Raw genomic sequence first — 15,326 nt, forward strand, 5'->3', positions numbered from 1 at the left:
ATAACCCAAAAATGTGTTCTTTTCTTAAATACAGATGTTTCTGTACTTTTCACAAACTTCTACTTATAATACATGATAGCTTTCCTTTCTGCAAATGTTTTAGATATATTATGTACTGCTAATATGTCATAGCATGATTGGTTAATTAGTTAATATATTTTCAAGAATATAAAAGAAGTGTGTGTGGGAATTACAAAAAAAAATGCAAAACTACATAAATGAAAAAAAAGTGTTATTTGAAGTCTTTCCCAAAGCTTTGTGATCCTAGTTTTACACACTAAAAATTCCACGGAATTTTTGATTCACTTGAAATAACAGTTCACACATACAAAATTAAAGCTATTTATTTTATAATGAGACAACTTTGTTATATTACAAACAAGATGCACGTATCAGAAAAAAAGTATCGTAATTGAAAATGGTGAACTGTATGTACAAATTATGCAGAGTTGCAAATCACGTAAGTGTACATAGTGTGTCTGCAAACGTAGACCACGACGATGACTTAAGCTCTAAACGTGGACAACAACGATGATTCAAGCTCTGAGTGTCTTACACTTCATTGCTTGTTAACTTGGAACTTCTTCAATACAGAATGATCAGTCCTGTTCAGGTGATAGAGCAATTTCTCCTCTATTGTATCAACTGCTGACAGCGTCAAAACCAGTGTGTCATGTTTTAACATGCTGTACACATTCAGACCTACAAAAAAATGCTTATTTTAAAGGTATAATACAACACACAAGATACAGTAGGTACGTGCTACAATTGGTGGTTAAGTTGAAAACAATTTTAAGCCTACGTACTTATTTTAGTTAATTTATATACCTATGAAAAGTCAGATTTGACCAACAAACTTCTGCTGCAGGTGTATCATGAAAGTCAGTTAACAACTTACATTTCTCATGTGCACTCGCACACATACTCACACATGCATGAAGTTTTTACCTTTTTAACTAAATAAAATATAAGTCATCGTAAAAATTCCTCAAAGGATATAAATTTATAAATATACACACAAATATCAATAACTTCTTAACTCTCACTTCACAATAAGTAAAATTAATATTATAATCTTTCAAAACCATTGACAAAATAAATGCATAGACTGTAATTTAGAAGCTTAACAGCAGTATCAAATATTGCAACATGCTTGTGCTAACATTGCCTGCTGCCAAAAGACAGATTTATAATGTCAACAATAAAATTTAAGTACAGTTAAAGGCTCTTATGAGATAAAAATGTCAAAATATGGACTTTTCAAAAAAATTAAGGAGATGTACGAACCTTGATACCGTAGTTACTAATTATCTCATGGTTACAATTTAATAAAATAACTCATTTTAAGTGTGAATTTTAGGCCCTCACTAAGTTATTAAGTCAATTATAAACAAATAAAAAATTCCCACTCGAATCTGAAACTTATATTTATGATAACGTAGGTATTATCTAGTAGAATCTTGTAGTTTCTTACCATAGACAGGCATGAGGTTAACATGTCCCAGCGTATCAGTTGCAACGGATATATTCTGCGGCATCACATCAGAACTGCAAGCACAATGCACATTAAAAGTTAAAAAGTCACAGAGTTGCAAAATAGCTTTAAATCTCTATTTATGACTGTTTATGATTAGAGGCAAAATTATGTGGTGAATAGTGATAAAACTACCATAGTAAGGAAATTGAGTTAATGCATAGCCAAACACTGAAATGGAAGCAAATAAAATCTCGAAACACTGAAAGAAAAACCAATACACCGCATTGCAAGGTTAAATTCACCTCAATTACCTCCCTTTGTCTATTAATATATAGAATTAATTTTGTACATATTTAGCTTAGACTTTTATTTAAAAGCCTAAAATACTGTAAGTAATATTTTTTCTTCTTCAGTGTATGTTTTTTTTTAGTAAAGTAAATAAAAGCAGTCTATAAATAATACCATACAGACATGGCTATAGGCCTACAGAGAAATATCACAAGACAATGTACATATAAGTATAATGATTTTGGGCTTTTATCAATGCATATTAATTTTTTATTCATATAAATAGTATTAAAATAATAATACAGACAAAACAAAAAATTTAAATGTGAAAATATGTTGGCCCCAAAACAAATATGGTTAATCAAATATTTTTTTTCCCCACTGCTTAAAATTTATGTAGGTTTAGTAGTTCCAATACTAGGGATGGGGCGAATCCTGATTTCCTCGAATCCGAATCCTAACTCGAATCCTCGACTGGAATTGCCGAATCTCGAACCCAAACCCGAATCTTTTAACAGATGATGTCCACATATCTAATGTAAGTGAGATGTATTCTGCTTGCACTAAAAGTCCCTTGACTTTATCACATGTAGTTTGGTACATTTCTGGTATAAGTGTATATAAAGACAACAATTTTTTCTTGAGAAATTTCAGTTTTAGTACAGATTAGCGGTTAGGATTTTTTCTATAAATAAGCTAGAGGTCTGCGAGCCTAAGAATTTTACTTCGAGCCGAGCTCGAGCTTTTGTGGTACAGTTACACTTTTGGGAAATTATTTTTATCTTAAACTTAATATCATGTTTGAATAAAGTATTAAAATGAAGTGGGCTTATTAATTTTGGGTAACTATTTACAGAGTGTGTTTACATTTTGCACTGCTAGAAAAAAAATAACATTTTTTTTCATTGAATCTTACCTGTTTCCATTGGTTCATTAGTAACTGATATCATCCAACTAACATAACCAAGTATATGTTTGTGTAAATGTAACATATCTTTGGAAAAATTTCACCCTTGTCAATTTTTCTGGAGTCCTTACTGAGCTTCAACAAACTTAGCACCAAAAATCATGTTGTTTGAAAAGTACATTCACATTGTTTCAACATTTCCACTTTTCAGCACAATAATTCTGAGAGAGATTTTCACAGTCTTATTAAATTCTGTTCTTTAATCTATCATTCAGAACAATAATTTGTTCTGCACGTTCAGGAGTTAAATTAGCTCTACGATTGGAGATAGTGTTTCCAGCAAAAGAGAAGCGTCTCTCGCTGGCAACCTGCTTGGCTGGAATGCTTTAGTAAAATTGCTTAACCTCAAAATTAGTGTCATAAATATCTGTAACTGGTCATTAAAGTTTAATCAATTGAAAGTAATAAAAATAAAAACATTTTACTTCATTCAATTTACACTTGCAAAAAAAACATACACACAATAAACCTACATGGAAATTAAAGTCTTTTTCGATATCCTGAAGTCTGAAATATGTTTACTCATGTCATTAAATGTAGAGCTGTATTGAAGAAGCCGATTTTGCCAATATTTAGTTGAATCGGCATTTCTGCCGACTTCCGATACAGTACGCTCGTTAATTTTCGGCCGATATTACTGAAAAACGAAAGAGACTGCCATAACCTAAAAATCCACGAGTACCATTTTCACTTTTCGTAGTAGTACTGCATTCTTTCAGATCGCATTATTTCTTAGCAACATGTGCCAACCGTACATATCAAAGTTTAACATCCTTTTTTTTTTTTAACAATGTTCTTTAATTTAATATGTCATAAATAAATAATACATTACTATCACGGTAAATATACATCTCAGTTGTTACGGTAACTATAGTGCAAATATGGTAGCTATCATGCTTCTGAAGTAATTATGGTATTCTACAAAGAATCTTTAGTTCTTTTTATGGTAATTATCTTAAAATATCTATTGGGTTTGTACTGTAGTTATGGTACATCAACCATATTTGTTCGTATGTTGTTGTTCATTTGTCTTTTCTTCATATTTACGTGTGCCATTATTTGAGACAAGAAGTTTCAGAAAAAATTTTAACGGACATTATATCACACATTTAATGGCGTAAATGACGAGACCTCGGGCAATTTAAACGCTTTATACGGAAAAACCTACCATGCGGGACCTCGTAAGCGAGTTTTACTGTATTTTTTTCCCGTAAATAGTAAAAACCGAATCCTTTGACGAATCCTATATCAGACCCGCCGAACCTTCGAATCCCTAGGATTCGGCGGATATTGGATTCGGTCGCCCCATCCCTATCCAATACACCATTTCTTGTTTCGATATTTGAGAAATTTTATACATTAATGCATAACACTAATGACAACAACAAAACTTGTCAAAATATATAACCATAAATAAACTCTTAGCTCTAGAAATTGCAAATGTTTTAATTTTTAACCATGATAAAAGAAAAAATCCATTATTTTTTAACACCATAAAATCTTGGCTCTATTAATAATTACTACTTTAACTGAATAACCATAACATATACACAATTGACTGACAAAAATTTAGGAAAAAAATTAATTAAAATAAAAATTTGCATGTTTTGATTGTATTAAAACATAATAAGCTAAGACAAATGATAGTGTAACCTGCTTGGGAACTGCATAGTTTTAATTGCCAGCCATAGCCAGAAGCTGGCCTTGCTGTGATTATGGCAGACATGATAAATGCAACTGTGTGACTGCAACATTACAATCAGGGCTGTCGAGTACGAAGAAGAGGAGGGGTGGGGGGGGGGGGGGTTTGCAGTTGAGTTTCGAGATTTATTTTATTGCTTGAGTTTACCCTGATAGAACGAAAATTACAAGTCAATTTTTTAGAATCCTCATGAAAACTTACAAATTATGCGGTATTCACAGTAATGTTTCCAGTTTTTTAGAATTTTTTTTTAAATAATGAGATTTGTAAGCTGTATATTAAATAATAGGTAGGAACCCGATAAATTTATTTGCCCCTGGATCTTGGTTTCTATCAATGACCCTTATAACAAGCAGATCAACCAGTAGCAAAACTAACTAATCATAATTCCTACTGGAATGTCTCTGCCATGTCAATTTATTTCTCCTTAAAGTAAGGTCTCACATGCCATGTTGGTTACTAAATTTTCATGTAATTACAATAATTTGTAAATTTAACATGTATAAAATTTTCGACATTTTACTAAATATGATCTAATAGTAGTAAAATCCTACACAAGTGTTTTATTTTTTTTTTTATTTTATTTATTTGTATTTGTGACATGCCCACCGACAGCTGAAACACTTTTATGGTGGGCACGAAAAAAAAAAAAAAAAAACAAAATACAGAAAACACAAAAAAAAAAAAAAAAAGCTTATAACAACACAGAAACACAAATACATAAACAAGACAAACAAAGATATATAGAAATAAGAACAATAACAACTAGGTCATTAACAAAAATAAAAAACAAATACAAACATAATTAATACAGGTAAAATCAAATTATTAAATGTTAAGAGATATTGAAGGAAAAATAATATAGCTATGACAGACATAAATCAGAATATATATAATTAAACATTGTTGGAATTCAAATATATATTATTGTAATTTGTTATAAGTCTATAAATAATATCATTATTAGTAATAAGAGTACACAGAGTAGAGCGTAAGCGGGAATTGAATTGAGGAATTCTTAAGGCAGTATTTTCAAGAAGATAAGGGCATCTGAATTTATGAATGTAACAGTTATGAACAAAAAGAGCATCAAGATAGGCCCTACGGTCTACCAGAGGTGTCCAAATGGGGCGTGGGAGATTCCTTGTAATAATTAAATCTATAACTTTATTTTGAATACTTTCGATTTTTTCAGTATCTGTTAAGTTGATACCATTCCAGATAACAGAGCCATATTCTAATTTTGATCTTATAAGTGCCATGTAAAGAGAGATAAGTGAGTCTGAGTTGGTTGCATAAGAAGTAATAAATTTTATAAGCGCTAGAGTTCTTCGTGCATAGGAATATAAGTAATCTACATGTTTATGGAAATATAGTTTTGAATCAAGGATGATACCGAGATCCTTTGTGTAGTGGGCTTGAGAGATGATAGAATTCGCTAAATTGTATGAATATTTAATCGGATGGTATTTCCTAGTGAACGATATAACCTTGGTTTTATCTTTGTTGAGTTTGACCAAGTTTCTTAGACACCAATTATTAACTTTAATAATATCTTCTTGTAATAATTCACAATCCTCTAAGGAATAAATAATTTTATAAATTTTTAGGTCATCAGCAAAAAGAATTCCAGTAGAGTAGCAAAGTACTTGTGTAATGTCATTAATAAATATATTAAAGAGAAGAGGTGAAAGAGTACCTCCCTGGGGAACACCAGAACACGCATTATACTGAGAAGATCTATGATTGTTGATCGATACAAAAAAACTTCTGTTGGATAGGTAGCTTGAGAACCAATTGATATAGTTTCCACAAAGACCATAATGGGATAATTTAATAAGAAGTAAGGAATGGTTTACAGTATCAAAGGCTTTGGCCAAGTCGAAGTAACAGGCATCGGCCTGACCCCTATTTGTAACTATATTATATACAGGATTAAGAAAGGTAAGAAGATTAGTGGTAGTAGACATACCAGACCTGAAACCATGTTGATTATTGGTGAGAGTATTACTAAGTTGAAAATTTAAAAATTTAGCTATAATTTTTTCAAAAATTTTGGAGAACCCATTAAGTAATGATATTGGCCTGTAGTTTGAGACGTCTAATTTTGAACCATTTTTATGAATAGGAATCATTTTTGCTATTTTCCAATTATTGGGAAATATATTCGTTTTCAGACTGGTGTTAAAAATGTGATAAAGTAGGGGTACTAAAAGATGGGCACAGCCTTTAAGAATAAAATTGGGAATGCCATCAGGACCAGTGGATTTAGTTGGTTTTAAGTCCTTAATTGCCCAAAGTATTAGACTTTCAGAAATTTTAGGCACAGCTATAGTCTCAACAGACATGACCGATGTAGTTATTGGGGGAGAAGTATTAGGGGTTACATATACACTAGAGAAATACTGAGCAAACACATTCGTTACCACATTCGGATCATTTGAAATATCCCCATTTACTTTAAGAGAAAGTTGTTCATAATAACCATCTTTCATTATTTTAACATATCTCCAGAAACTTTTAGGGTTCTTCTTGATATTGTTGTTTGTCGATTGAGTCCAGTGGATTTTGTCGCGTTTAATTAGAGATTTCACAGATTTTCTAAAATGAGAGAACTTTGCATAGTAGAATAGATTATTATTTCTTTTGTACAACTTGTGGAAATGTTTTTTAGATTTAAGAGCACTTATTAATTCGTTGGAAAACCAAAGGGGATATTTAGATTTTTTTTTAATAGAAAGAGGTATATAAGTATCAATTTTTTCAGAAATACAAGTTGTTAGTTGATCCACGAGATCATTAACATCAGTAGAACTATAAAAGTATGACCAGTCACAGTCATTAATAGAGTTGTAAAGACCAAGATAATTCCCTTTTTTGTAATTTCTGAACACAGAAGAGGGATTAATATTATTATGACATGTTTCTAACATGATGTTAATATTTAAAGCGGGATGGAATATATCTTCTTTGATAAGGATATCAGCAGAATGTGATACCAAACAATGAGGAAGATTAGAAAGACACAGATCTAAGAGATTTATAGCTGGTTGGGTACAATTAAATTGTGATAAACCAAGACTGGATGTGAAATTCAGTAGGTAACTGGCTTTAGATTTTACATGTGAGTGTATAATGTTATTAGGATTAGAATTAGACCAGTCAATGCCAGGCACATTAAAATCACCAAGAATCAATATATCATCACAACAGACTAGCAGTTTATCTTCCAAGGCTTCAAAATAATTCCGGTAAATAATAGGTGTGATATCTGGAGGTAAGTAGATAGTACCAAGTATTAATGATTTCGTAGGCGTTAGTTTTATTTTTAACCAGACAGCTTCGATGCCGGGGAAAACGTAATCATACAAAGGATGCACTGATAAGAATTTATGCTTATTGATGGCAGATAAGACACCTCCGCCTCTATTCTTCATTGTCAGTTGTGAGTTTCTATCGTCTCTAAAAACTAAATAACGGTCTGTAAAATAGTGAGAGTTGATATTATTTTTGTTAAACCATGTTTCTGTTAAACAAATAATATCAAAATGTGAACTAATTAGGTTTTCCTGAAATTCAATAGATTTGGTTCGTAAACCTCTCACATTTTGATACGCAACTGAATATTCTTCAAGAAACTGTTTCACAGGTGGAGATTAAGATGCTCCTCCAGGCACCAAGATTGAAGTAGATGTGGATGCGGAAATAGAAGTAGAGGTGGATGTGGAAGTGGATGCACTAGGCCTGATGATGGGTTCTTCAGATGCAGAGTTGTTGTTTAGAATTTGATCATGATGAAGTTTGCCGTAGAAGGGGCTTAACAAGCAGCCGTTAGGCCAAAATACAATGTTATTTATTCTAGAAAAGTCCTCTTCCAGCACGGAGATGTGGAAAGATGCGTAGGAGTTGAATTTAGTTTTGAGTTTCGTTACTTTAACTTGGGATAAGTTCAGTTCATTAGATATGTAATCAATGATGTCTTGTTCTTGCACGGTCGGATCAAACCTAGTTATAAAAAGTGCCTTCGTTTTTTTATAAATAGGTTTGGGAATCATTTTTAACGAGGATATATTTCTAATGCCCACTTTCATGGGTGTTTTTTTCATGACCAGTTCACGCTTCATTTCCGGATGGCTTGTTGACTTGGCTTTACGTGTGTGCTGTACCAGCGTAAAACCATCAGTGTCGTCACATTTGTTATTTTCCTTTGTGCTGTCGCGCTGAGTGGAATGTAGGTCAGAGGACAGGCTGCTATTACCGGCGCGGTTCTGTGGAATCGCGCGGTCAGCTGGCTTGGCGATGAAAGGCTTCTTGAGGGCCTGGCTGTATGAAGATTCAGGATGAATGTCGGAGAATAGTTTTTCTTTAATATTAATTAGTTCCTGCCTGATTTCTGCTGTTTCCGCTCTGGAATCCATAAGCAGGGTTTTCAGTATACAGTTCTCATTTTTTAACTCTTCGATTTTTACACATACCGTATTCATTATTTTGAGCAGATCTTCCATGTTCACCGTGTTCCTGTTGATACTTTCAGAAGTGAGGGAGTCATTCGATTGTAGTTCCAGAGTGAACACAGGTTTTACCGGTGTTTTTTTAGAAGGTGACCGAAACATGGTCGCACAGACGTCACTGTCTAGTACTGATGTAGATACATCGTTACTTGATAGATCAAAACCCGCGAATTCCGATTGGTCTAGTATTGAGGAATTAATGATTAATGATCCTGAGCACTAAATAAAAAAATTTAACACGCAGTTAATCGCTTCAAAACATCGAAACCGAGGAGCGCGCCCGAAACACGTCCGCTCAGTCTGAACGCTCGTCCGCAACTGACCTTTTACAGCACCAAACAAATGAGAACATTTGTGTCCAACAACAAATACTAGAGAACCGTTGGAATACATTACAAGAATATCTCTTAATAGCAATGACAAACCAATGAAATAACAAATGAACAACTCCGAGTGCAAAACTGCAGAAACTAGTGAAACTATGGAAGTTCATTTGGAGGAAAGTTTGAGATCAAACATTTGTGTGTTCAGCAACAGTACACCAATACATAATCTTAGTTTATTTAGCAAATATACCATGCTTAAGGACTATTGAAATGGTAAAGAAATAGCATTAAAGTATCTCACTAGCTGATGCAGAGGAAAGAGGGAGGGAACATAAGTCAATACAGAAATAGCCAAATCCTGAGAAGTTGGATGAATTTTAAATTAAAAAAGTGTTTACCATTGCAGGCATTTCTAAAAAAAAACCTTACAAACTATGTACAATTTTTACAACGAAATAATAAGTACACACACTGTAAAACAATTATATATTACCTGTCGACAAATAAAACAGATGGTCCCCAAACTCTATTTTCTATAAGTCCTTCCATGTACTGTGGGTCGTCGGTGGGTATTTCAAGAGAATCCACTACGTGAAGATCATCCTGTGAATGCAAAGTAAAAAAAAAATATATTGCACCCTAACAACTAACTATCAAACAGAGACCTGTGTATTCCCAGTTAATTTTAGTCCAACAAGTACCTGTAAGCAAACACCAACATTGCTACGTGAGAGTCACCGACGACAATCACACCCTGTAAGCTGTAACGGTTCACTGTGCAACTTTGCAAGGATCCCATGCAAAAAAAATTTTTTTTTAAACTGTTTTAAATATTTAGTTTTTGTCCAAAACTCATTTGGATTATCTGGATATTGGAATAAGCTGCATTCAGATTAGCGGGCTTCCGCAATTAAATTGAATTTTTATTAAGTAACTGCAATGAATTCTGAAAAAGATCTCTTCAAAAACACAAAGCAACACAAAAAAAAATCTTCTGACTTGTAGTATTCCAAGCACAGCCACGGGTACGGGAAGCAGCGACGCACCTGGGCCAGCTTGACGGACAGGGCAGTCAGCAGTCCGCGCACGCGCGTGTAGAAGGGCAGCATGAAGAAGTGGGGCGTGGGGCTGCGCGGGCCGTGGGCCACCCCTCCCCCTCGCCACAGCGGGGAGCGGATGCTGCCGTGCCTGGCGCGGCCCAGGCCCTTCTGCGGCCACGGCTTCCTCCCGCCCCCGCGCACCTCCGCCCGCGTCTTTGAGTGCGCGAAACTCTGCGCAGGGGGAAAAATCCATGCTTTCAAGAGCTCCATCCCAACTTTAACATTTCCTCCCACCTTTTGGCTTTTAAATCTATATACAGTCCTACATATATAAAGAAGAGTATTGGGGTCAGTTTTTTATACAAATCCCTAGGTTTACTCCAAGCTTGATGAAATTTTGTACACTTGACCTTCAAAAGAGGAAAGTCACTGTCTACACGAGGTAAAAAAAAACATTTCCTGCTTTTCTAACGAATTAGAGCAGAATTTTGGCACTTCTTGTTAAAATTTACTCGATACTTCTGCCAGTATGCATTTAAAGTAGATGTATTTCAGGACATACTTCATACTAGTATTAATCTGAAAAATTACACAATAGAAGTATTTTGTTTTCAACATTCAACATTTTTCACTGGAACATAAAATGTGCAATCATTTTTAATCTAGAGATTGCACCTATCAGCTAATAATTTTTCTTGTTAAGTTTTAATTTTTTATTAAAATATGTGCCAGGGACTGACAGAAAATTCCTTAATCTCACTAGGACTTGCGTTACCCATCCACACAAACTCAAATAGGTCTCACCTGTGAGTCACCCACTTCTCCTTCTCCAATTGTCTCGAGCATGAATGGCTTGGTTTTATAACTGATTTTGAAAAGCATGATATAAGGTTTGTTATGAAATAGTAAATATAATGCCTATTTAAACACTTTCAGAGGATACTGTTAACAGTGAAGCACATTCAGTTGCGTGTCGTTTCAGAGGCTAACAGATTCTCCCAGACAACTTCATACGATTAAAGTAGTTAAAACATGAAAACACAGTGTGTAGTATAAAATAAGATTATTATCCTAAAAAAAAAAAAATATGTAGAGAACATTTTCAGATAAACCAGCACAGAGAAAAGTGTTTGCTTTGAAAACCTTTTATAAACCAAGAAAGGCTAATGTGAATTGCTTAATGTAAAAGAGCATATAGACAACCAGCAAACAAACAATCAAGCACTGAAAATTGAATTTAATAACTATTTATTTCACTTTTAGTAAATTACGTACATCTAAGTGGTTTAGAAGCTCGATTAGGATTTTCTGGGCATTACACATACATAATAATCCTATTAACTTTTCTACAACCTACCTTTAACTCCATAGGTAATTTCAAATGGGAGAAAACAATTTTTTATAGTAATTATACGATTTGAAATTCGGAACAAGCAAAAAAAAAATCTTGCACGAGAGCAAATCAAGAGACCACTCACGACAAATCTGTACAGTCGCTGCCAGTTCATGTTCAGCTGCAAGATATCGAGTCTCGGGTTGGCTGCGAACACGTCAGGGTGCAGATCAACCAGCCCCAGCTTCTGTTCGTCCAGCGTGTCCAAGTTCTCCACCCACACCTGACGCGGTGCCTGGTACTGAGGCGGGAACTGGAGTTCTCTGCCCGTCACTATCGGCACCCTTCTCTCGGGCTCGGCGCCTGGAAACACAGCACAGGACACGTAAACACACATGATTGTACTGTGGATTGAAATAAAACCGAAATAACACCGCAAAGCATGTCAATGCAACATATAACAGCGCAATAAATTGAGACCCATACAACACACCACTACTCAATTTGAAATAGGAATAGAGCACATTGGCAGAATACTATTTAATAGCTTACCTTACAAAATAATGGAAATCAGCAACATAGATAAATATAAAGCTTCCATAAAAAAATACACTTGTATGCAATCCATTTTACAATTTAAAAGAATTTATGGAGTATACTGCTGAAAGAGGGGAAGCATTCTGGCTACAAGAACAACAATATCCTTATACCCTAAATCCTGCTTAATTTTTTTTCTTTCTTCTTACTTAATAAATATAATAAATTGCTTGACATATCATGTCTAGGTATGTATAAAAGAATTAATGTAATATTTGTAATTCAGATTATCAGAAAATTTTTTATCAATTGTTTTACTTCAAAGGTATTTGTATGTAAAACTAATATGTATGTGTATTTAAAACTGTGTATGTAAATCTGTATGTATATATATAACTGTAAATATGTAAATGACATGTTACATAGCCTTATGGTTTTTACCAAAAGAAGACTCAATGGAACACAAATAAATAAATAAAATAAAAATAAATTAAATAAAAATAAATAAATAAAAAAAAGTTATTTTTCCATTTAGCACCAACTGTACTTCATAGTTTTAACATTTTGTCAGATAAGTTGACTTAGCTACATTAATATTAAAAAATAGAATAGAAAGTAATTCTGAAGGAGCACCTCTTTTTCATAAAAAAAAATCCAAATGCTTTTTTTTTTTTTTTTTTTTTTACTTCCTGAATTGTTTTCCAATCATTCTCTAAGAGAGTGTCGTGATACTTCAAGTATTTTAGTTTTCACAAATGGTAATGTTATGTAAAGTAGGTACATTAAAATACTGTGAAATTCTGTTAATGGTTGGTTGGGTTAAGTAATCCACATTAAAAATATTGTGAAATTGTGTGGATGGTTGGTTAAGTTAACTAAATTAAAACTAAGGTCAAAGCATTTAAATGATTAGTTATGATTTACCTATCGTAATGTAGTTAGCCTAACCAACCGACCATACATTATTTTTAATGTAACTGACCTAACCAAATGTTCACAAAATCTTTGCACCTAATGTTTCTAAATATACAAAATCACTTGTAATGGCATTTTGAAAAAAAATACTATGTTGATCCCTGAAGAGGGAAGTAAAATATGACAAGTGGTTATTTTAACCTGTGACTATTTTTATTTTCAAGTACTTGTTTAACTAACTACACAAGGACAGCACACTACATGTTGAACATTACGTCTAAAAATGAATAATAGTCAGAAATGCAAAAAAAAATTTTTTTTAAATTTAGAATAAGGTCAATAACTGTAAGAATTATAAAAAAGAGTATGTTTGTAGCGCGCGTGTGCGTGCGTGTGTATGTGTGTGTGTATATATATAATTTAAGATGTAAATAGTGACATAAATTTATGTTTTGCTTTAATACTTTAGCCGACTGTTGTCTGAGACTGCCCTGATTGTTGTGTCACCCTACTGTTTGCTTAATACCAGCTACAACTTGATCCTGGGTAAATATGTAGAGTCACGGTATATGCGAAAAAAAAATGCTAAAAATCCGAAAATACTTTTATTCTATGCTCTTTCACTTCCTCTTTTCAAATCAACCGGCGGAGATAAGAAAATCCAAATACTTTAGGAGATATCGAATTTTTTAATTTTCATCACAATACCTGCGTATTCATGCTGCGATTACCATTATTTCTTGTTTACGAGTATCTATTATGTTTCTTATTGGACAATTTTGTCACGTGACAGTTCCGTGATTGGCCAGTATTCAAATGAACCAATACGTGATTATTTATTTATTTATTAATGTTCCGTCGGAGGTATCGCGACGTAGGTGAACGACTACATCATTTCCTTCTAATGGCAAAGGAAATGTACCCGCCTCCAACTTAGGTGAGTTTTTAACGTTTCTAATTTTAAAGTCTTATTTTTTATTTGGATATTGTTGCGCAAGTAATAAGTAACAAAAAATTTTTACGTGAGTTGTTAATGTTCATTATTTGTCCGGGTTTGTTAGGTCAGGTCAGTTACATTATAAATACTTTAAAACTAAAGAACCATTGAAATTAAATCATAATATTTTTAATGTACGCTTAGTTTGAAAGTATTCATAATGTAACTAACCTGACCTAATCGACCATTTTATTTATTACGCATTCACGAACACACTGCAAAATAACAAAAACTGCGTCGTTCGAATGGTTGTACAGGTGTTGTATTGCTAAATTTAAAAATTTGATATCTCCTAAAGTATTTGGAATTTCTTATCTCCGCCGGTTTTAATGAAAAGAGGAAGTGAAAGACCATATAAGAAAGGTAATTTCAGATTTTTAGAAATTTTTTTTCGCAAATACAGCTACTCTACATGTTCAAAATTAAAAAATTCGATATCTCCTAAAGTATTTGGAATTTCTTATCTCCGCCGGTTGATTTGAAAAGAGGAAGTGAAAGAGCATAGAATAAAAGTATTTTCGGATTTTTAGCATTTTTTTTCGCATATAACCGCTACTCTACATATTTACCGATCCGGTAGTTCTCCATAGATTCTTAGGAATATAGCATATCCAAGACTTTTTTTAAAAGACATTACAGTTGGGACCAAGACTGTTTTCTAGCCTTGCTTGTTTTCAATTTCGAGTGAATGCCGCAGGTCGACGACAGTGCTAAGCGTACTATGGGAAGCAAAATGGTTAGAATACTTGGTGCTTCTAGAAAACGCCGGGAGTCGTGGCGTACTGCTGTAATCCAGCTGCTTGGAGGCTGGGAGACCTGTTGCTCTGTTTCCCATGTTGACTGGGTGTCCGCACTGAGTAGGGAGCCTCGTGCGACCGGGTTTGTTTAAATTAGGGGGGAGGGGGCGAACAGGGCCAGGGGGAAAACTCAGCAATTCAATCAAACAACTCTGAAATACATATTACCTCAAAAAAGAATAATAAATCTAAAGATACTTACTCTTAACATTAGTTTCCACAGCTGACGCTACAGAACAAAACTGCCTAAGAGCTAAACCAAAATAATGTTTCTTACAGAAAGGTATAAGTAATTTTCCTGTCATTTTCGCGTTAAAATTAATAACTCCAATGTACGTAAATCACATGTCCGCCAAAAGCACGTACCCATACAAGAGATAAACAATCGTATAAACACTATAAACTACCATAGAATGGAACTACAAAGAACACAATT

At 33.6% G+C, this 15,326-nt stretch overlaps 1 protein-coding gene across 1 annotated transcript; it reads right to left on the reverse strand.

Annotated features, from left to right (window-relative positions):
* Positions 1 to 326: 326 nt before the first annotated feature.
* LOC134542038 (large ribosomal subunit protein uL4m) lies at positions 327 to 15,314 on the reverse strand. The gene is made up of 6 exons (XM_063385885.1): positions 15,093 to 15,314; positions 11,790 to 12,007; positions 10,318 to 10,542; positions 9,765 to 9,874; positions 1,475 to 1,548; positions 327 to 702 (listed from the first exon to the last, which is right to left on the reverse strand). Exons 1-6 carry the CDS (start codon positions 15,193 to 15,195, stop codon positions 560 to 562), a joined length of 873 nt encoding a protein of 290 aa, XP_063241955.1. The 5' UTR covers positions 15,196 to 15,314; the 3' UTR covers positions 327 to 559.
* Between the last annotated feature and the right edge of the window lie 12 nt (positions 15,315 to 15,326).

Source organism: Bacillus rossius (genome assembly GCF_032445375.1).
Source record: "Bacillus rossius redtenbacheri isolate Brsri chromosome 4 unlocalized genomic scaffold, Brsri_v3 Brsri_v3_scf4_2, whole genome shotgun sequence".
NCBI lineage: Eukaryota > Metazoa > Arthropoda > Insecta > Phasmatodea > Bacillidae > Bacillus > Bacillus rossius.